General features: G+C 37.1%; 1 protein-coding gene across 2 annotated transcripts in view; it reads left to right on the top strand.

The window, feature by feature from the left end:
* The window catches only part of kifap3b (kinesin-associated protein 3b), a 34,746-nt gene that overhangs the window by 9,759 nt on the left and 3,532 nt on the right, over window positions 1-21,455 (top strand). Inside the window, exons 11-20 of one of the 2 annotated variants that reach the window (XR_013821787.1) lie at window positions 354-454; window positions 4,953-5,061; window positions 5,241-5,353; window positions 5,542-5,707; window positions 6,353-6,478; window positions 7,921-8,019; window positions 9,515-9,600; window positions 13,754-13,919; window positions 14,249-14,330; window positions 19,917-20,089. Coding sequence is in view for 1 of the 2 variants with exons in the window: in XM_079876624.1 (XP_079732750.1) it covers window positions 354-454; window positions 4,953-5,061; window positions 5,241-5,353; window positions 5,542-5,707; window positions 6,353-6,478; window positions 7,921-8,019; window positions 9,515-9,600; window positions 13,754-13,919; window positions 14,249-14,330; window positions 19,917-20,001 (1,133 nt within the window). In the remaining variant the exon portion in view is untranslated. Of the gene's footprint in view, window positions 1-353; window positions 455-4,952; window positions 5,062-5,240; window positions 5,354-5,541; window positions 5,708-6,352; window positions 6,479-7,920; window positions 8,020-9,514; window positions 9,601-13,753; window positions 13,920-14,248; window positions 14,331-19,916; window positions 21,440-21,455 lie in introns of those variants that run through there. The other variant, XM_079876624.1, reaches the window with a different exon arrangement.

Here is a 21,455-nt window from a genome sequence, read left to right as displayed (position 1 = left end):
TCTATCCGAGTGTTTCCTATCTCACAGGGGAGTATCAGCATTAGGGAGGAAGAGTAGGAGGGAGTAAAGTGTTATTAATGAGAGTGTTTGTAGGGAGAAGTGTGAGTGTTTGGGTTGCATGTGTATCTGTGCTCTCTCTCTCTCCCCCATGGAATGAGTTTGGATCGTGATAGCATACACCACATGCTCTTATCTCCAATCTCTATGATAAATAACTCGCTCTCAGCACGAGCCAGTATAAATACATTATGTAACTGACCACGACTGATCAATTTAGATAGCGCTTTAAAAGTTTACACACGTTGTGAATCTCTCTGAATGTTTTTTTTTTTCCTCTCCTTTTTTTTCTGTAGGTGATGACACGCACAAGCACGTAGCGATGCGCATCCTGTACCACATCAGCATTGATGACAAATCTAAATCCATGTTCGCGTATACTGACTGCATCCCTCAGGTCGGAGTCTTCTTCACTTTTATTCACTTTTGATTATTGAGATTAGGGCTTTTAATAATCAACATTAGTCTGTTGATTATTTCCTAAATTAATTAGGGTAACACTTTATTTTACAATGTCCTTGTCACACGTTACATGTTGCTACTATATTAATAACAGTACATTATGCATAATTACATGCAACTAACCCTAAAACACACCCTAGTCTTAACCATAAATAAACTTATTCTAAGAACATGTAGTTAATTAATTTTACTCAGTACTTTTAAATGTATAATTACAATAATTGTATAACTATTATACAACAGTATATTTGTAACAAGGACACTTTTAAATAAAGTGTAACCTTAATTAGATATTCTCCAACTTGCCCGATATTAAGGTAAAAAGTATATAATATTAATATTAAAAGTAATAAAAATGTAGCAATACAGTTTAAATGACCAAATCAATTATATTAAATAATAATATTAAGCAAAACCTAAAAAAAATTAAGTGAAATGAACAGGTTGTAGCAGGACATAGACATTATTTCCTTCTCTTATCATAGTAGCACGTTACATGTAATCAGACACATTTTTTCAGTAATGAAAAAGTAATACATTTTAATGTATTATAATAATTGTTACTTGTCTTAAATATTCAGTTGTTGTTGACTTAAAAACCTAACTGACCTGCTTATACGGTTTTGATCCATATGATTGGCATCTGTTTGATTGACAGGCATATTGCATGCTCTATGAAGTTTGTAGAGTTAAATACTAGTGTGATGGAGGCATTTAATTGTTAGGAGCAAAAACTAAATGCTTTTTGCATTTCTAAAGTGCCATTACTGACGGAGGTTCTCCATGCGCAGTGCAAAGTGCGGATTACAAATTCATTGTTTATCATTTTCATTATCAAGCGAATTATTAGCAATTAATTTATGGATTCTAAAAGCTGTAATTGTAGTAACAGACAAAATCTGTTATGTGGTGAATAATGATTCTTCTTTGTAGACATTTGTAAGTAATATATACAGTATGCACCTAGTAGTCATCCTGGTATTCTATGCATACAGAAAAAGTGTATACTGCACACTATGGGCATACTGTACTGCATAAAGTTAAATTGTACTTTGCTATTCCAAATACTGTGTGTTACTGCTGCTGCTGTGTGTCATGTATGTATCATGTGTGCACCTCACAGTGTTGTAAAGTGGGCTAATTGTAGTGCTGTCTTTCTCTCACATGGCGTTAATGAGATAACAGAGCTAATTTAATAGGAGGGGGCCTCTGTGGGGTCACCAGCAATTGCCTGGGTACAATTTCTCTGAAACAACTTCTGCCTGAGCGTTGTCATCTTTAAAATGCTTGTCTTCTCTAATTGGGTGAAAATGCCTACCAGATGCTTGTTAAAAAAAAAAGTTAAATTCCTCAACCTAATCGCTCCGCCAATCCGCCTGGAGAAGGTTGTGGCATGATGTCAGTCAGAATAGCTGCGGGACTCCTCAGGGAGTTATGCAGTGTTTTTCTTTCTTTCTTTCTTTCTTTCTTTCTTTTTTTTGTTTAGTTGTTTCATTCAGCAGTTTGTTTTTCATAAAAAAAAGTGCACTTGTGAACTCATACTCGTACAAATTAAAAGTAAAAACATGAACTGCTACATGATTTATGTGTAACGAGTGGTTCCCTACATTATTACAGGAAGGTGGTACAGCAATCACATGATTTTACAATAAGTTTTCTGTCCGCAAACATCCGAAGCGCGCGCACAGAAAGCTGCCTTTCAGACTGCGCGTGGATAGCCTATTAAATCGAGTTCTCTTTCATGCCTTCTTGCGTTTCAACAAACAAATTCACACAAAATTATGTCAAAATGCCATGCCTGTATAGGCAAGTATCCTTGTGAAACATAGTCGGTTATGTCTTAAGTGAACGTTAACAGCTGAAAAGAAAATGCATGTGTAACTAGATATTGAATACGTGCAGCTCTTAAAGTGACAGCAGCCTAATAAACTTACTGCTGTCTTTGTCCTCAATGTCGAACTACAGAAGACACAAAGAAAGTCACTCACTGCTCTTGACTGGCTGAGCCCTGCTGGAGCAGCTCTAAATATTCACTGTGCTATTAAATTACAAATAAAATATGAGTGAGCAATAATATGAACAGGGAAAGTAACAGTAGCTCCTACAATACATTTTAACAGGCATAATTAGGCATGAAAATAACTGAAGGAAATATCTATTCACTAAGCCAACTAATTTGATTAAAATTCTGCCCAATATTTTAAAACATTAAAAATGCAATGAAAATACAAGTATCGGTACTTGGTATCGGCAAGTACTAAAAATAAAAAGTATCTGTATGGGAAAAAGTAGTATATAGTCCCTAGTTTTTTTTTTCTTCCTTTCTTTTTTGTTTGTTTGTTCCTTTCTTATTTATTTATTTATTTATTTATTTATTATTTCAGTGGTTCATTCTTTCTTTTGTTTGAACCTTTGGTTGTTCTGTCTTTCAATTTGTTAAGTACATACTTTCATTCTTTGTTTCTATCATTTTTTGTTTGTTAATTATTTCTTTTGTTTGTTTGTTTTCATTCGTTCTTTTATTTTATTTCTTTCGTTGTTTTATTTTTTGTTTTATTTTGTTTTAGTTCTTTCTTCCTTTCTTTTGTTTGCTTGTTCATTCTTTCTTTTTTATTTCTTTCTAAAGTGGGTTTATTCTTTCAGTTTATTCAGTTGTTTATTCTTTTGTTCTTTCATTCATTCTTTTGTGTGTTTTTTTTTGTTCTTTCTTTCTCTCTTCCTCATTTTGAAGACTCCCGTGACTCTTCATCAATAGCTAAAGTCAGTCTGTCGGTCTCTGCCTGTAGATCTGGTGTCCCGCAGGTCTGCTCTGGCAGTTAGCCTGGATCCTCTTCTGTAAGGGAGGATTTAGATCAAACGGCCTCGCTGCTCTGGGTTCTGAACTGGCGAGGAGAGGCCCGGCATTGGACCCATTCCTCTGCCACAAAGGGGTCTAGCTATAATTACTCAAAGCTGTGAGGTGTGTTGTGTGTGAGGAAATGCTTGCAGGGGTTATGGAGCTATGAAACCATGGAGAGCTCAGAGACGGAGGTGGGAGGGGGGGGGGGGGGATGACTCAGGGGTACGAGGCAGGGCCTCCCATTGCTGGTAAATAGGAGCAAGCAGGTGCCAGTGAGTCTAGACTGCGTGATTTGGAGGCCTGGGACCAAGTTATGTGATACTCAGTATGGGAGAGGCCTGATTGCTCACTGCTGCCTCTTCACAAGCCTGCATTGGACTGTTTGTGCCTTCCTGTTTAACATCCAACTGGCCCACACCATGGCTGTAACCATTGCTCATCTTTCTTCATCTGTTCATCTCCTCATTCTTCTCCTCACCCACACTGTACAGTTATCTCCTTAAGATAGGCCTGCAGTGTCCCTCTCATTGGGCCATTATCAGCCGCAGCGTTGACCTGATTAAAGTAGACTGTGGGATATTGCCTCAACTCTCTCTGGCTCATGAATAAAAACACAAATAGCAATCCCTTCGCCAACACTGACAGCACTAATACTTCTCCCTGTCAGGAACCGTCTGTTTCATCATTTATTTCTTTTCTTTTGTTTTCCCTCTGGTTGTTGCACGATACTCCAGTTTTAAATTGTGCCTTAATAGCTCTATTGTGATGTCACACTCCAAGGGCATTTGGAGATCTCATATGTGCCTCATTGTGACGTACTATTCCGGGCGTCACAAAGAGCTTTTTTCAGTTACTTGTCTGTCAGACAGGTGTCAGTCCAGATGAATGTTTCTTTGTGATTATTCTTATAGTAGTAAATCGTTTACAACAACAATAGCAGCAACAACAACAATAAAAATAACATAGATTTCTTTATTGTTGTGGTTGTTGTTGTAGTTATAACATGGATGTAATTTATTTAATAATTATTTATTTTTAAATTACAATTAAAATATTATTTTTAATAAATGCACAACTATTACTATTAATAAAAAATATTAGTATTATTATTGGTAGTTATTATTAAGATATAAATAATTATGTTAATTGTCATCATTAGAATTATACTGAATATAATCAAAATAAAATCAATAAAATGTTTATGTTTTATTTCTTCACTACTTGCATTTGGAATCACTCTAATTTATACAGTAGGTGAACCTTGAGCAAACCGAATGGACTAAACCGGTCTAAAAGGATCAGGGTCATTCTAAACAAACTGAGACACTGTTTCCGGCAATTTTTGTTTAAATACATTTTCCACTTCTGTAAAATAAAGTCTGTCAATGCATATTTTCTGTGCCATGTTTGCAGAAGTGTAAAGACAGTTTGGACAACCTCAAAGTTCCTGATTTTTTTTTTTTTTTTTCTGCTGTCATGACCAAACATTCATGTCAAGCCCTGCTATACCTTTATAGCATGCTGATTCAATGTTTTCATGTATGATACATGTATTTAGAAATTTTGAATGATATCTTGTGTTGTGTGTGAGCAGCTCATGCAAATGCTGTTTGAACACGGTGAAGAGAGAATCGACACCGAGCTCATTTCCTTCTGCATCAACTTGGCTGCTAACAAGACTAATGCTCAGATTATCTGTGAGGGTAAGAGCCTGTATCTCATTTCCCCTGGAATGACATGCAACACTGAACTACACTGTCACAAACATCTGTGTTTACTGTCACACATGAGCGACTTTTGCTTTCTGTAATTAATAATACATGAAGTCTGATCAAACTTGTGATTAATCTCTGGCTGATGCTGATTATTTGAACATTTGCAGGTAATGGATTGAAGATGCTGATGAAAAGAGCACTCAAACTAAAGGACCCGCTGCTGATGAAAATGATTAGGAACATCTCACAGCACGATGGACCCTTGAAACAGCTCTTCATTGTAAATACAATATTTCTGTCATTCCTTGAAGAGTCACAAGTTACACATTCTAAACTTACTGAATACATCAAAGCATAATTTAGCATTGGCATGTTAGTAAAATAAGTTTTTAAAAATGACAAGAAGTTAGTCTGTGTTAAATGATTGCTAGAAACCCCTAGAGATATTTGATGTCATTTACTCTCCAGGACTATGTGGGTGATCTGGCAGCTCAGATCAAGCTGGAGGGCGATGAAGAGTTTGTTATTGAGTGCTTGGGTACAATGGCAAACCTCACAATACCTGACCTGGACTGGGAGCTTCTGCTGAAAGAGTACAACCTGGTGCCTTTCCTCAAAGACCACCTCAAACCAGGTAAAGCTAACATGTACCTGTTTGTGTAGTGTACTACACTGTATATGAGTAGTTGACACATAACAGACCCTTTTTTATTGACATCAAGGTGTTGTAGATCATGTAACAAGTTTTTCATAGTTCTGTGCAGATAAATCACCTTTTGCCTTCGTCTGTTCATTAAAAGGTCCTGAGTATAAATAGTCTGTGCCGTCTCTCAAATAATGAGCTTTGCATAACTGTATGTAGAATCTTTCAAAATGCTGTTTAAAATAGATATAGATGGAGTATTGCAACGTACTCTGCAAGACATCTCTTTCCAAAAGGTTTTAATCCTATTTTGTTAAATTGCTATATGAAACAGTAACCAGTATGCAACCCTAACATTTTAATTTGCAGTATGACATATTGTGCTACATCACATTCTCTCTCATGTCTGGATACATTTTTGCAATCCAATTTTGTGTACAAATGGCCTAACTTTTGACAGTCCAATCATGATAAGCAATCATGCTTCTGTATAGTAGGTCTGTATAGTATTACTATATGTGCATATTACACATTTTGGCAAAGGTAGTAAATCATCCATGTGCATTCCTTGTAGTACGATATAAACATTTTATCATCATACTAAACCGCATTTGATCTTTGACCTCTGTGTTTCAGGTTCAGCTGAGGATGACCTGATCCTGGAGGTGGTGATCATGATCGGTACGGTGTCAATGGACGACTCCTGTGCCGTCATGCTGGCAAAGTCCGGCATCATTCCTGCTCTTATTGAGCTGCTAAATGGTAAGAGCGCTGCCAACATTCACACACATTTATTAGAATTGAGCCAGTGCAAACGGATCTCCAAACCCTCGACAAAAAACATCTTTTTCATTATCGCTTGCCATAAAAATAAATTCCGGAAAAAAAAGATCAGTGCTGTTTTGATTTCTACTTTTGTTTGGCCGAATTGCGAAAGCTGCCCCCCTGCTTTGCATGTCTGTAGCCAATCAAGTACCAGATTTCAATTTGGCATGCTTTGTCTTTCTTAATGTGATCTGATGGAATGAGTTTTGAAGAGTTTATTTAGACTAAACTAATATTAAATTAGAATAAATTAGAATAAATAAACAGCCCATGGCTGCTAGGGGCACGGAGGGCTGGTTCTCGCTTTATGCATTATGTGCTGGGAAGTGACAGTGTTTTCAGGAACAGGAAAGCACCAGGCTCATGGTATGCATCAGATTTGCTGGTTCTGCTCAGTGTGAGCCCTCATTTCAATAAATCCTGATGGCGGGGCTTTTCCTTGCCATGAAAAGAATAAATGTTTAAGAGGGCAAGGAGGTGGAGGGCTAAGATAGGGACCGTCCCAACATATACAGCTCCTCTCAAAGAGAAAAAGAAAAGAAAGTTTTTGAATTGACCACTTTTTTGTTATCCCACTCCAGACACAATGGTCTCAATTACATGACATTCAACATCTGAAATGTTTTTGCACTACGTGCCATAAAATATTTTGTATCTTTGATCACAACAATGCAATAACAAATCTGACATTTGTTTCCCTCGTGATAAGCATTATGTGGCAACGCTGCATTGACAGATGCTTGGGTATTGTTTTATTTACATATCATTTCAGCACTTGTGTTCGTATACTCGTTCATTGGCTCTTTCTCATCTGAAGAGGCGTTGACATGTTCTCTGTGATGTTATTTGTAGCTTGTGCAAAGCTTGTACAGCGCCTTGCTGTAGCGGTATTCAGTATCTGGTCCCATGGAGCAACTAAAGCCTCTTTGCTATCATTCTTCTAGAGGAATTTCGATCCCAGGGGACGAGTTCATTCTGAGAAAGATCAAAATTGAAATAAAGGCTTTTATTAAAGTTAGGAGGGGGCCGTTACAACCACACAGTTCTCCATAGGAGCTTTCTGTATCATTTCAGAGGAAAAGTTGATACTCTCGCCAAATGGCGGCTTCTCACGAGAGCCTTCATACATAAACATGATCCACTGGAGGAGGTTTTGAACATCAGCTCGCATGAACAGGCACCATTGGATAGGAAATGCCTGCGCAGCTGCTCTGGAGTGTGCGTGTTTGTTAGTTTTCCCGTATTGCATTTCAGCTCAGTGCTGATGTGCAGATATTCTCGTGATAAGGAAAGGATTGTGCCTTCTTCAAATGAAGCAAAATATTTTATTTAATGAGGTCAAAGTAATGTTCTTCATTTGCTTGTGTTGCTGTTTCCAGCCCAACAGGAAGACGATGAATTTGTGTGTCAGATCATCTACGTCTTCTACCAGATGGTCTTCCACCAGGCCACCAGAGATGTCATCATTAAGGACACTCGTATCCTTGTTACAAAAAATTGATTTTCAGTGTATGGTATTCTCAGCAGATGTTTTGTAAATGGTCTTTGACAGCTGTTTGGCCTGTGTTCACCGATGCATTGATACTGTTGGGTTCTTCAGTCTTTAATACTGAAGCTTCATGTAAGAATGCATGCTTATTTTCACATCTAGACATAAGGAGAATGTAAAAAAAACAGGTTTGTCTGCACTGTAAAAAGTGGCAAGATACAATTGTTACCCTACAGATCTATTTCTACTTGATCTAAGACGTAAAAATGACTTTCGTTTGTGTAGCTTAAGTATTCAGGTTGATTCAGTTTTTTATGTTACAACATAAAGCACAGTACTGTACATACTGTGATGGCTCTGGGGTAGACCGACATCCAGGCCAATAACAGACCACATAAGACCCAGACCAATGGGACTCAAACTCAGACAAAGGCTATTTTTATTTGGTTTTAAGAAGTCTAAAGACCAAGACCACAAGATGTAGAATTTTACCAAAAAATTGGTCTAAATGATTGTAATTATAAGATTATAAATTTTAAGAAATTTTACACTGAGCTGTTCACACCCTCGTACTTTTAACTAATTAGTTTATCTATGGCAAGATTGGTCAAAATGTGTGGCTTTATTATTATTAACAACAAAATATTACACTACATAATACTGAATAATACTAATACTGAAATCCTATCAATACCTTTACATTAATACACTTCAACGCTCTTACTCAATATTTAAGAATGAAGAAGGTGCACTAGGTGTCACTGGCTATAACAAAATGAAATATTGATTGAACACAAATTTGGTTAGAGTTTTTACAAGATGTTAATGTTTTTAACTGATTGAAGATTTGTAATTATTAGAGGTGTAACAATATATCATGTCACAATATATCGCAATACAAAAATGCAACAATATGTATCGTGGATAGTGACAATATGTATCGTGGATAGTTCACCCAAAATAAAAATTACCCTGTGAGAAAAAATTGAAGTTTTCAGAGTCAGTACTACATTAAACTACAATATATTATGTTGAATATAATGTATAATAATGGGGTAATATTAGTGGGTCCTGATAATGCTTAAGTCCTATGTTACCAGTAAAAAGTGGCCTACATTATTTAAAATTTATCTAGCCAGTGACAGTGCAAGCATATTTGTCTAAAATAATTATTTATTTTCAGGTTCAGAATCATGAATATATTTATTCTGGTGTCACCATTGTCCAAGCCTATTCATTTACACCCACAATGTTTTATCAAATTTAGCATTTAATCAACAGTACATTTTTTCTTAACCTTTTATCATATGTCTTGGAGTATCGCAATAATATCGTATTGTGAGTTCACTATCGTGATATGTATTGAATCGTGAAATTAGTGTATATCGTTACACCCCTAGTAATTATGGTAATTGAGATTGAACACAGCAATTATTGGGCTTTAATTGTCAGTGAATTGTGAACTCCTTAACCGTATCTCCAAGAGGCCCCAGCTTACCTCATCGACCTTATGCATGACAAAAATGTGGAGATCCGACAGGTGTGTGACAACACTCTGGACATTATTGCCGTAAGTATTCTAAAGCAACCCCACTACACATGGGGTTGCACTCAAATCTGAATCAGAGACCTCTGTGTGTTTTTGCTCAATGATGACCATGTGTGTTTACAGTGCCGATAAAATCTCTGCAGTTAATGTTCACTCACTGACATTAGATAGCAGTAATTGGTGGTGAACTCTGAGAGCCAGGTTTGTTTGGGGAAGTGTTTCATTCACTTTATTAGCCTGCTCGTTAAGCCTCGGCCACATGAAAGCGTGCGTGTGAGATCTGGTTTGTATCTGTGGTGACAGAGAAAGTGCAGATGTATAGCTTTGGCTCAGCAGACTGACATGTTTGAGCTGAGGCTGACGTTGGTATCAAGTATGCAGATTTACACTTTCATCGGCCATTCTGTGAGGGAGTCATGTTTTTGAATTGCAATGTTCCATCTCAAGCTAAATTAATTTTACAGATTAATTAGATATGAAGACTTACTTAAGCTCATTAAGATGTTTTTTCAAATTCCCACTTTATAATTATCATTTGTTTACTTCATGGTAGCATAGTTGATATTTTAAAGGGGTGGTTGATTATAATTTCACTTTTTTAACTTTAGTTAGTGTGTAATGTTGCTGTTTGAGCATAAACAACATCTGCAAAGTTATGATGCTCAAAGTTCAAAGCAAAGGGAGATGTTTTTTAAGGACTACAATAAACGGCTGGTAGGGACTACACGACATTTACAAAAACCCCGCCCCCGGGAACGCGATTTATAGATTATCATGACAGAATATGCTAATCAATGAATAGAAATTAACCACACATCAGCTACATCAATTAATCAACTAACCATTCAGAAATGTTGTCTACATGTTGTCACTTCTTCTTAAGTCTCTCCATCTTTGTCTGACTCCGGTTTGAACATAAAAGCCTAAAGGTTTTTGAAATTTTCAGTGCATGTCTGTGTGAGGTAAAAGAACATGAGCTCTTGAAGCTCCGCCAGCTGTGCCGGGAGCAGGAGCTCATTTGCGTTTAAAGGGACACACACAAAAACGGTGCGTTTTTGCTTTTTCGTTATTTTGAGCTAAAACTTCACATACACACTCTGTGGACATAAAAGACTTATTTTACATCTTGTGAAAAGGACATTATACCACCCCTTTAAGATCATCTCCTATTGACAAACATACAGAGAAAGATGAAGTGAAAAATAGGAAAAACTTTCTTTTTAAGTCTTTTTTATTGCACTTTGTCAACTAACATCTATTCCATTTTGATTTATGGAGTTATGATCCGATTTCAAAATGATTCTCAAAGTATCTACATCCTTGTAGAATTGACCTCCAACTTGCCCCAACAAACATCTGATTTCCTTATTTTCTGACTAGAGAAGTATGACTCACGTGAATCATGAAATGGCCTTAATCAATTACTAAACCATCTGCAAAATATCGTGTTGCAAATACAAATACTGCAGCTCTTGATTCTGTGTTTTCAGTGTCTCAGAGCAGCTTGTTTTGCTGTAAATGCTGCTCATCACAAACTTAGGGGGTAGGTTCGTGGTACAGGTTTTCTTTCATTTTTAGTCATCCTGAAGACCATGATTAGCTGGTTCAGGTGTTTATTTGGGGCTGGAACTCTACAGGAAGTTTTGTTTTTGCTTTTTTGAGAAAGTATCTAGATGCATCAATTAATATTTTTTTCTGGAAATCAATCTAGAACAGACAAAAATGAAAACTTGAGCCAACTAATAATTAATTCACCCTCATGTCGTTCCAAAACTTTCTTTCTTCTGTGGAACACGTTAAGATATTTTGAAAAATGTTAGTAGCCAAACATTTTTGGTCATAGAAAAAAAACATTTCTTAAATATCTTCTTTTATGTTCCACAGAAGAAAGAAAGTCGTACAGGTTTACAAGAGGGTGGGTAAATGATGACAAACTGTTCATTTGTGGATGAACTAACTCTAAAATATTGGGTGCATGTTTGTGTGAGTGTGTATTCTCACTGGCCCTCTGGGCTTTGCATTAGGCTTCTTGCCCCGGGCTCCCGCGCAGTTCTGTGCTGCTGTCCACATGATGAATGGACACAGCAAAGAAAAGAGAAACAGGGCTTATTTACTCAGGTTCTGCCACAGGGGGCCTCGGCTGATTAATCCATATTTTCATTCAGCAGAGCAGGCGGCGGCAGTGCGCCTCTGTGGGCCTTTAGACCCCGGGACAGAGAGCTGGCCTTGAGCTCTGAGCCCCAGCAGCCCTCCTCCTGCACCCTCCACCTCTCTGTTGCCTCACCGTACAGAGCTAATGCTGAAAAAAAAAATCCCAACCCCAGCATGAGTTAGTATTGGTACATCTAATACTTTGTCTCAGCAGAGATGGTTTAACTTTTTAATCTTTCTTTATGGGGTGAGCTCTGTGCAAACGATGCTAGACGTGTTTCCCACTGCCCTGTGCCGAGAGTAACAAATTCATTAATTGTCTTCAGTTTAGTATAGTTATAAAAACCAAAAAAAAAAGCTTTTGAAAACTAGATTTCATAATAGGATAGTTTCCCCAAAAACTCACCCTGTTACTCCAAAACTGTATAACTTTTCACGTTTAAAAGTTCAATGCACTTGATTGTCCCCAAAGAGGAATTTGTCTTGGACCCATGTTCCACAAACAATAAACAGTAATATAGTGCCAAACCATCACACAATGTAAAATACAAAACCGTCATAAGAACAATCATTTAATTCGGTGAACTATCCCTTGAACTCAAGAAGTGTATTTATATTGTTTAAACCTGTAGCGAAAACAGATGCTGATAGGGGTTGATGTGGCAAAATTATGCTCTCTTCAAAGAATAGAGGATATTATCATAGCAACAACATTCATGAGAATGCCTTCATGAACTTATCTTGGGTTCAGTCACCTGGGGTTAAGGTTAACATAAAACTGTTTGCTACCCATTTTACTTCCATAATGTGATGTGAAGCAAGACATTCAACTAAAAAAAGGTGGGACTTTTTATCCATCTGGACTTGATTGGAAAATGGTCTTGTGTTTGGAAGACAGGGGTCGAAAATATGGCTTGATGACCAAAAAGCCAAGGCATAGAAAATCCATGTCAAGACCAGAAATGTGCAAAAGGTTTCTATTTCAAATAAATTCTGTTCTATTCATCAAAAATATTAAGCAGCGCAACTGATTACAACAACAATAATAATAAGAAATGTAATGTGAGCACCAAATCAGCATATTTCAATGATTTCTGAAGGATCATGTGACACTGAAGACTGGAGTAATGATGCTAAAAATTCAGCTTTGCATCACAGGAATAAATTACATTTAAATAATATAAAAATATAGTTATTTTAAATAGTTATAATATTAAATATTTAAAAATTATTTAAAAAATTACTCTATTTTTGATCAAATACATGCAGCCCTGGTGAGCATAATAGACTTCTTTCAAAAACATACGTTACAAAATCTTACTGACACCCAAACTTTTGAATGTAGTGTATATGTGAATTGATTAAATTGTATTTGTTATATACTTAAATAACTGATTGTATAGTCACACTTCTCTCAGAAAGCACTAGTTCAGCACAGTTACATTGGAATAAGATGGTGGTAGACAGACTGACACACTTGACATGCGTTGGCAAAAGAATTCAATAGCACAAAATCAACTGATTCCCCATCTCACCAAAAGTGCAGGCTGTGCAGAAAGCTTACGGCCATGTGCGACGTGTGTGTTGTGTGTGGCACTTCACCCAGTCTGTGGGCTCTGCACCTTTAATCACTGACCTCACTGGATTAAACCAGAGTCTGTTTCTCTGTGGCTCCATCAGCGGCCACAGCCTATAGGGAAAACCCTGCTCAGACAGAAGCCCTCATTGTGGGATGAAATATATCTGCTGCGGAGGGTCCGGGTGGTGTTAGAAGTCTGTGTAACGGTAAATGTAAGATTGCCAGGCATGACAGTGTATGGGACCCTCTCGCTCTGATATTCACTGGAAATCTCTTGTGGGGAGTTCAAGTAGAACTGGCGCTGAAATGCAGAATGCCAGCCCTGTTTTGACAACTTAAAAAAAAAAAACATGAATTTGCACAGCTGTGTGGTATAATTTAGGTTAGAGGGGAGTAACACATCTCAGGCAAATAAATCTACGTGTTTGTGTGTGTTCTGCAAAGGAGTATGATGAAGAGTGGGGGAAGAAGATCCAAAGTGAGAAGTTTCGCTGGCATAACTCGCAGTGGCTGGAGATGGTGGAAAGCAGACAGATGGAGGATGGCGAGCCGTACCTGTATGGAGACGACCCGGACGCCCTAGAGCAGCCTGATCTCTTCTACAGCACTGGTTAGAGAACACACATACACACCAAAACAGCCCTCAGAGGAACATGGCTTAGACCACAAAAGACACTCAATGTTTTCTTGTCTGCAGACAAGACTTGACTGACATCCTGTGCCACAAACTGACAGACATGGAAAGTTAAAACCCTTACATTTAGAATTGTGATGCTGTATTTTGGCTCGATTGTCCGTCGAGTTGGTGTCATCAAAGGCTTGTCATAGTGAGAGGTTGTCAGGAAGATAAATGAGCAGAGCTGCTGGGTGGAAGTGGCTCTGCTGGGTCGCTGTCTCATACGTTTGTTTGCTTTATATACTCTGTGTGTGTGTGTACAGACGGTACGATGCCCCCTGAGCCAGGCCTCAGTCCAGACTTCTACAGCCAGTTCCACTCTCAGAATGGAGACTTCAACGCCTGGTGAGTGAGCAGCTGTTACCCTCATCAGCTTTTCTTACATTAAATACTATGTAAAATTAATTTTCTTAAATCATTGTCAAGTCACCTTTATTTCTATAGCACTTTATACAATACACATTGTTTCAAAGCAGCTTTACAGTGATAAACAGGATAATAACAGAATCATGGATGCAAACAGAGATCAAATCTGTTGTAAAGCAGCTGTCCATTGACAGTGTCAATAGCTGAAGTGTTGATTCAGTTCAATAACTGTAAAGTTCATCAATTACAAAATGAGTTCAATTATATAAGAAGCTCTACAGAAGACAATTATTGTCACTATTCACTTTTGTGTCAGTTCAGTGCTGATTCAGTTCAGTAACTGTTCAAGTGTCGAAGTCGAAGTTGTTGCGAAAATCATCAATTATGAAACGTCGAATTATGAAAGTCGAATCAGCTATAAAGCAGCTCTGCTAAAAACAGTGGAGGCATCATCCAGTTCACTAGACCTTAGTCAGGGTAGCGCCATATTTCATTTTTGACTAATGAAATCGAGGCTGTAAGGGATCAAACAGAGTGCTTTCAAAGGATTGTATTGTTGTTTAACTGCAATCCGATTGCTCAGCTGATGAAACGTCTTTCCGAAAGAAAAAAAAGTTCAATATTCAGTACAGTTTAAAAAATTGGAGTTGTGAAAATTTCGTTATCTAGGACCGTTATCCTATGTGTGCCATTTTATAGACTGGATGTCTATCCCTCACAGCCTCGTTTTCATCTGCGTTAAGTTCAATATGGCGTCTAATCTGACTGTGGTCTGTTAAGTTCAAGTTTGCAGTCAAATCGATAATATTACTGACTAGTAAGTGTCCCCATCTAAGCTTGCCAAAGGCAAGGAACCCAAAGTCCATTAGTGATAGAAATAGAGAAAAAAAACCTTGGGAAAAACCAGATCTTCTCTGGGATTGGAAATCAATTTAAATATGTAGGACTGGCAATTAATGAAATGTATTGTAATGCAGTTCACTTAATTTATTCATTTAATGTAAAAGAAAAAAACAAAATGATATACATGATATGGCAATTAATGAAAAGAATTATAAAAACACATACCGGTATATGTATTTGCTTATGTATTGTTGATCCCTTTGAGTACACCAGTTTGATTTTGTGGTCTTCAGAGAACAGTATTTTTTAAAAATTTCCACATTAAATGTATTTTTGGCTTTTGTAAGTTGTTTATTCATTTGAAGTACAGCTTTTCAACAAAGCACCAAGTAATATTACTCTGACGTTGTCTTTCTCTCTGTCAGTGGAACTCTATGGCCTGAAAATAAACATGCCTTTTAAGTCCCATGCAGCCAAATATATTGTCCACATTCCTCTGCAAACACACACACACACGTGCGTACAGATGAAATAACATTTCACATCTCCATCCACTCCAGTGCTCACATTGAATCTCAGGCTGCCAAAGAGCTGATCTGTGAGGAAATGGATCCGCCACTCTAATATAGTGCATACTTGCTGTTGTAGTCTAAACTTGCCCTGATAGTGCGTACTTGATACGATTGCTTTCACTGGACGTGTTTAATATGCGATGTGTGCTTTTTATGGAGAATGCTCTGTTTGTTTTGGCTGGGTGGGGATTTAGACGCTTTGCGGACTGACGGCTGTGGCGCTGAGTGCCGCCGCGCTGTCATGTGGGTGAGGATAGAGGCGGGGATCCAGATGGAGGGGCAAGTTCTCCAGCGGCTCTTTGTAAAGTGATACATTTCAAATATACACCGAGGGGTGGGGGGCAACATTAGGGTCCTGGGATGAATGGTTTAATTTGAGTGGGCAGCTCTGAGTGACAGAGGTTACCATAATAATCAAATAGAGTCTCCGTCTTTACTTAAGACGCTTGTGAAAAGATGTGTGTGAACGCAGGCCCAATTGGAGAGGTTTGACTTCACGTGCCAACCTGAAACATGTATTTGATTCACTCCATGTAGGGTTGTGTGGTTCTTAAATAGTACAGCAGTATCAAAAAATTACATTCACATTGAATATATTTGACAGTTTAATTCTTTAATTTATATATAAATGAAATCCAGATGGTTTGCTTGATTATAGTCATTTGCATTCTTAATTCTGTATGGCAGAATTTAATAATCATCAGCAAAATATATTTTTGCATGCAAATGAATGATCACCAGACGACAATAGTAAAACATTTTTGACACAAATACTAATGATCAAAAGTTTGGGGTAAGATAAATACTCTTTACTCTTTGGGGTAAGAAAAATACTCTTTTTAATTAATACTTTTATTCTGCAAGGATGCATTAAATTAATCAAAATTGAAAGTAAGAAATGTTTCTTGAGCAGCAAATTAGTGTATTAGAATGATTTCTGAAGGATCATGTGACACTGAAGACTGGAGTAATGATGCTGAAAATGCAGCTTTGATCACAGGTATACATTACATGAATATAAAATACATAAAAAACACATGTATTTTAAATTGCAATAATATTTCACAATATTACTGTTTTTACTGTTTTTGATTTAAAAAAAATGCAGCCTTGGTGAGCATTAAAAACAAAGTTTTACCAAACCTACAACTTTGAAACGGTGGTGTATGTGTGTAAAGGGTTGTTAGATTGTTTCTTTATTGCACTTATGCATCAAAGCCAGTGGTTGCATTTCAAGTGCAGTTTGACATTGTTGGAGAAAGCACCAATATATTCTCCCAGGAAATAAATTAACTGATTTAAAGGAACAAAGAGGTAAACCTTGAATGCCATTTATGTTGCTTTGGATAAAAGCATCAAATAATGAATAAAAAATTATATGTATGCATATTTAATGTAATGTGTATGCATATGTAAACAGTATATATATATAATATACACTTTTTATATATAATATATACATATTAACAATGCTTTTTCTTTTCTTTTTTGCACAATGCACCAAAATCCAATGCAGATGAAAGAGAAACAAACGAGTAAAAGATCACAATATATGACCGTTTTGAACAATCATACAGTAAGCACTGCAATATTATTGTATTGTGTCCTACATACATGATTATCACCAGAGCCCTGTTGATTCCCACTGACAGATGAGATGCAGAATCAAGCTGAAACTGGTCACTCTGAGCATGAGCGGGACACACTGTCTGCAGATGGAAAACCAGTTCTGTGTGCGTGTCTTTTATGTGCACACATCAGACTGACAAATCCGCCTTTATTCAAGCAGTGTGGCGCTGCGTGTCCCTAAAGCCTCGGGGAGCTTGGACGAGAAAGCAGGAGGAAAATAGAAAACAGGGATGTGGAGACGCAATCAGGCAAAGGAAGGGGGGAAAAAAAGGGGTGCTGTTGATTTGACACAGCCAAGGTAGGGGCATGTAACTGGAGACGTGACAGGAACACAAGATCAAAGCACGGGCTGGAGAACAACTTGGGGAAAAAAGGAGGAGAAACGTCCTTTTTATAAAAGAGCCGAGACCCGTTTCCTGTGCAAACACACTCTTCTGAGCAATGAAACAATGTCTGGGTAAAAGGGCCTTTTTTACTGGCACCTTTGGCCGTTTCCCCCCAGAACGTCAGGGCCGACCTGGCTCCCTATGAGCTGTCAATCCAACCCCCACTCAGCTTTTACTGCCCTGTTTTGAAGCCCCGTGCAGGAAGAGGTGACAGGCTGCCTCATAATTGGACAGGAATGTGCTCGCTACGGATCATAGGCCGGGTCGGTCGCAGGACTGAGATAAATCGTCAAATCGGTTCAAATTCAAATTAGTTTTCTTATCTGAGTTCGTTCATAGTGTCATTTTTGGGCATCAACATCTTCCCGTAATTAATGACGTGATATCAAGTTGAAGCACAAAACTAACCCTGATAACTCGCAGCTATAAATTATCCCAGGCCCTGAAGAACTTGCTTCTAAGGGAAGCCCAAGTGAGGGGGTAAAATCAGGTGTCGGAGTCAAAAACAGAGGCTCAGAGCACCTACGGGTGGCGTCGATCCGTGCATGAATCCCTCTTACCCGCTGTTCAAATTCAGCCCGACAGATCTGGCAGGCCAATAGGAAAAAGACATATTTTAGACAGCAGAGTGTGTGAGAGTCGGGGTGCTAAGGGGAGCTTGCTGTATTTGATTACTGGAGGTCATATGAGGCTAAAAACAACACAATGTAATATGGACACAGAGGGGCAAAGCAAACAGCTCATAATTTAAAGGCCGTAGGCCTGAAGCTGTTGGTTTAAAGGGAAGCAGACAGAGCCAGTGGCCAATTTGTTTCTAGAACCACAGCACTTTCCAGGCTCTGTTCATCCTGAATGAGTGTTAAAAACCTTGTCGAGGTACAAGAAGGACAGGAACGTGTCACACCTCTGCTGTTTTACTCCCCTTTACACCCAGGACACTCAAAAATGAAACATCACCGTTTTGGTTTTATTCATATATCTTAGTTGCTATGTTTTTTGACTCATCAGATTTACTTGAATAATGTAATAGTTTCAGTCTATTTACACTTAAATATTTTGTACAAGCAAATCATTTTGTAACTTGACACTACATGTCATAGCCTGTATTGTACGCTGCCAATGGGCAATAGTATGCAGTATGTTAAACCAGTATGTATAGGCTCATATACTGTAGGAGGTATGGCATACATTGGCATGCAGAGCTCTTTGAATTGAAATCTTGGCATTTGGCAGTCTTACATGGGACAATATGCGTCCCATACTTTACTACGAATCTTGGACAGCAGGTTTTATAGAAAGCTTGCCTTTTTCATTTTATACTCGGATAACTTGTTTTTACATCTCTGGTTCATATCGTCATAAACAAGATGACTCAAGTCTTCTTTTTGTTGGTTGATTCTTGTTCTGTGATTGTAAGTCTGTATATTTTTAGTGCATTCATTTATTATATTTTCTTTGTACAATTCTCATTTAACGTAATTATTACAATTAATCAATGTTGGTGGTATAAGGTTATGAAATGTATACAGTCGCTTGGACCACCACCAAAATGGATCAATTTACATTTATTTTTAGTTACATCTATATATGGTGTTTTGACCAAAAATATAAGAATATTTTTCATTTTCATAATCGTTAGTACAGCTGAAATGTAAGGGATAAATAAATTACACCGCTATTATTTCATAAGCACATTTTTATACTATACCCTTGTGCTGCAAAATGTTACTGGTTTGTGGCTAATTTTCAGCTTATTCTACTGAGACTTCAAGCTCTCAAAAGTCATTCTTGGAATTTGAAAAGCCAGTTAGATAATGATTTTCATAGAAATTGTGTGTCTGTGTAAAATATATCAAATATTATACTTTAGTTATAGTACTGTATATAATTTATATTAACTTATGTTTACATTTACAACAACAAGCTTAATGAATTAATGTGTAGTATCTGCACAGCACTGACACGAATACACAATCTACATTAATCTAACAAATTGATCTGCACGCACCTGAGACCGTCTCTCCTGATGATAATATGTATGGAAGAAGGCCATCTAGTGACTCTTAGAGGCAACATTTTAAAGGTAACATGATGATCAGAGTTTACGCTCACTTGATTCAAATCTCTTTCCTCAGTAATGGAGCTGAAGGACGTCCTGCCACCGCCTACGGCTTTCGTCCTGATGAGCCGTTCTTCCACGGGTACGGATCCAGCAGATAGAGCCGCTGCGTAACAGTTCACTCCAAGACCGTTTTTATCTCCTTGAAAACTGGAACGCTGTGAACCCAACCAGTCTCTTCCACAAAATGTAAGCCCACCCTTGGATTTAAAAGCAGATTTAATAGCGAGACCCAGTAAAATGCTTGGTGATGCTTTATAATAACTTTAAATGATTCATTAAGCAAATCAAAAGTTCACATACATTGTTATATATTTTATATTCATATGTTTAGTTATAAATTGATTTTTTTTTACTTTTTGAATGTACACAAATCTGCTAAGCATTATTACATTATGTAATAATGCTTTGCATTATCTTATACAATGTATTAATATTATTTATGAAATATAAAGCGCTGTAGTTCAGTGTGTCTCATCTTTAAAGGGATCCTCCACATACCACCAATGAGACAACTGACTCCCTAATGACAGTTACATTTAGCATTTAGTCTATTTATTTATACATTTTATGTTTTTTTTTTTTTTTAGTTTTTAGAGAGTGCACTTTAAGTATATTCACTGAACTGGATTAAATGTTCTCATCTTCATATTAACTAAATAATAATCAGCTAAAATGTTATTAATTGATTATTTTATCCTGACATGTTACGATAAGGAACTTTCGGCCAGTAAAACGGATTATTATAGCCACAGTTCTCATTAATCCGATGACCATAAACTGCATTTACTGCTTCATAAAGATGTAGCATTACTCACTTTATATAAAATATCTTGCACTACTTGTCATGTATAACAAAACTATACGCTGTGTCTGTCAGATTGCATATACAAGTAGACATTATTTAATATTTATTAATTAACTGCCTAACCACGTCCAGGATTCATTGCTGTGAAAATCATTTGAATCTTATAACACCACAAGTAAGGTGCTAAATGCTGCCTGTTACAATTTTATGTAGGCTAATTGTTTTTACTTGATTATTATATGTTTCTGATTGAGACGTAGCATGTCTGTTCATTTTTAAGTGTTATTTTAGAGTACTGTAGTTTTAATTTATCACAATGAATTCAGGAACGCTCTGTATTTCCAGACACAAAACGTGCCTCGTAACATCTTGGCCTTTGCTGCTATAATGATCCTGTGAGTTTGACAAATTAATGTAAATTGTCCTTAACTGCAAACAGAAGAAAATAAAACAATGCACTGATAAACCGTCTGTTTTGTGGAAATTTATTAAACAGACTCTCTGCGATAATCATATGTACAAAGGTACTGTCTCATTTTCAGAAAGTCTACTACAGCATGGTACAAAATAATTGTTTAGTGATCAGCATGATCCCCTGTTATAAGAATGATATGTCTGTACAAGCCAGCACAGCACACGAATAAATTAGTCCACTAAAAACATTTGTGTACCATCTAAAAATGTAGAGTTTCTATTTTTTGTCATTTAATTTTAATAACCTCACATTATCTAAAAAAAAAAAAAAAA

This window comes from Squalius cephalus (genome assembly GCF_949319135.1).
Source record: "Squalius cephalus genome assembly, chromosome: 7".
Taxonomy (NCBI): domain Eukaryota; kingdom Metazoa; phylum Chordata; class Actinopteri; order Cypriniformes; family Leuciscidae; genus Squalius; species Squalius cephalus.
The sequence above is the reverse complement of the archived record's forward strand: the minus strand, read 5'-3'. Positions and strand labels throughout refer to the sequence as shown.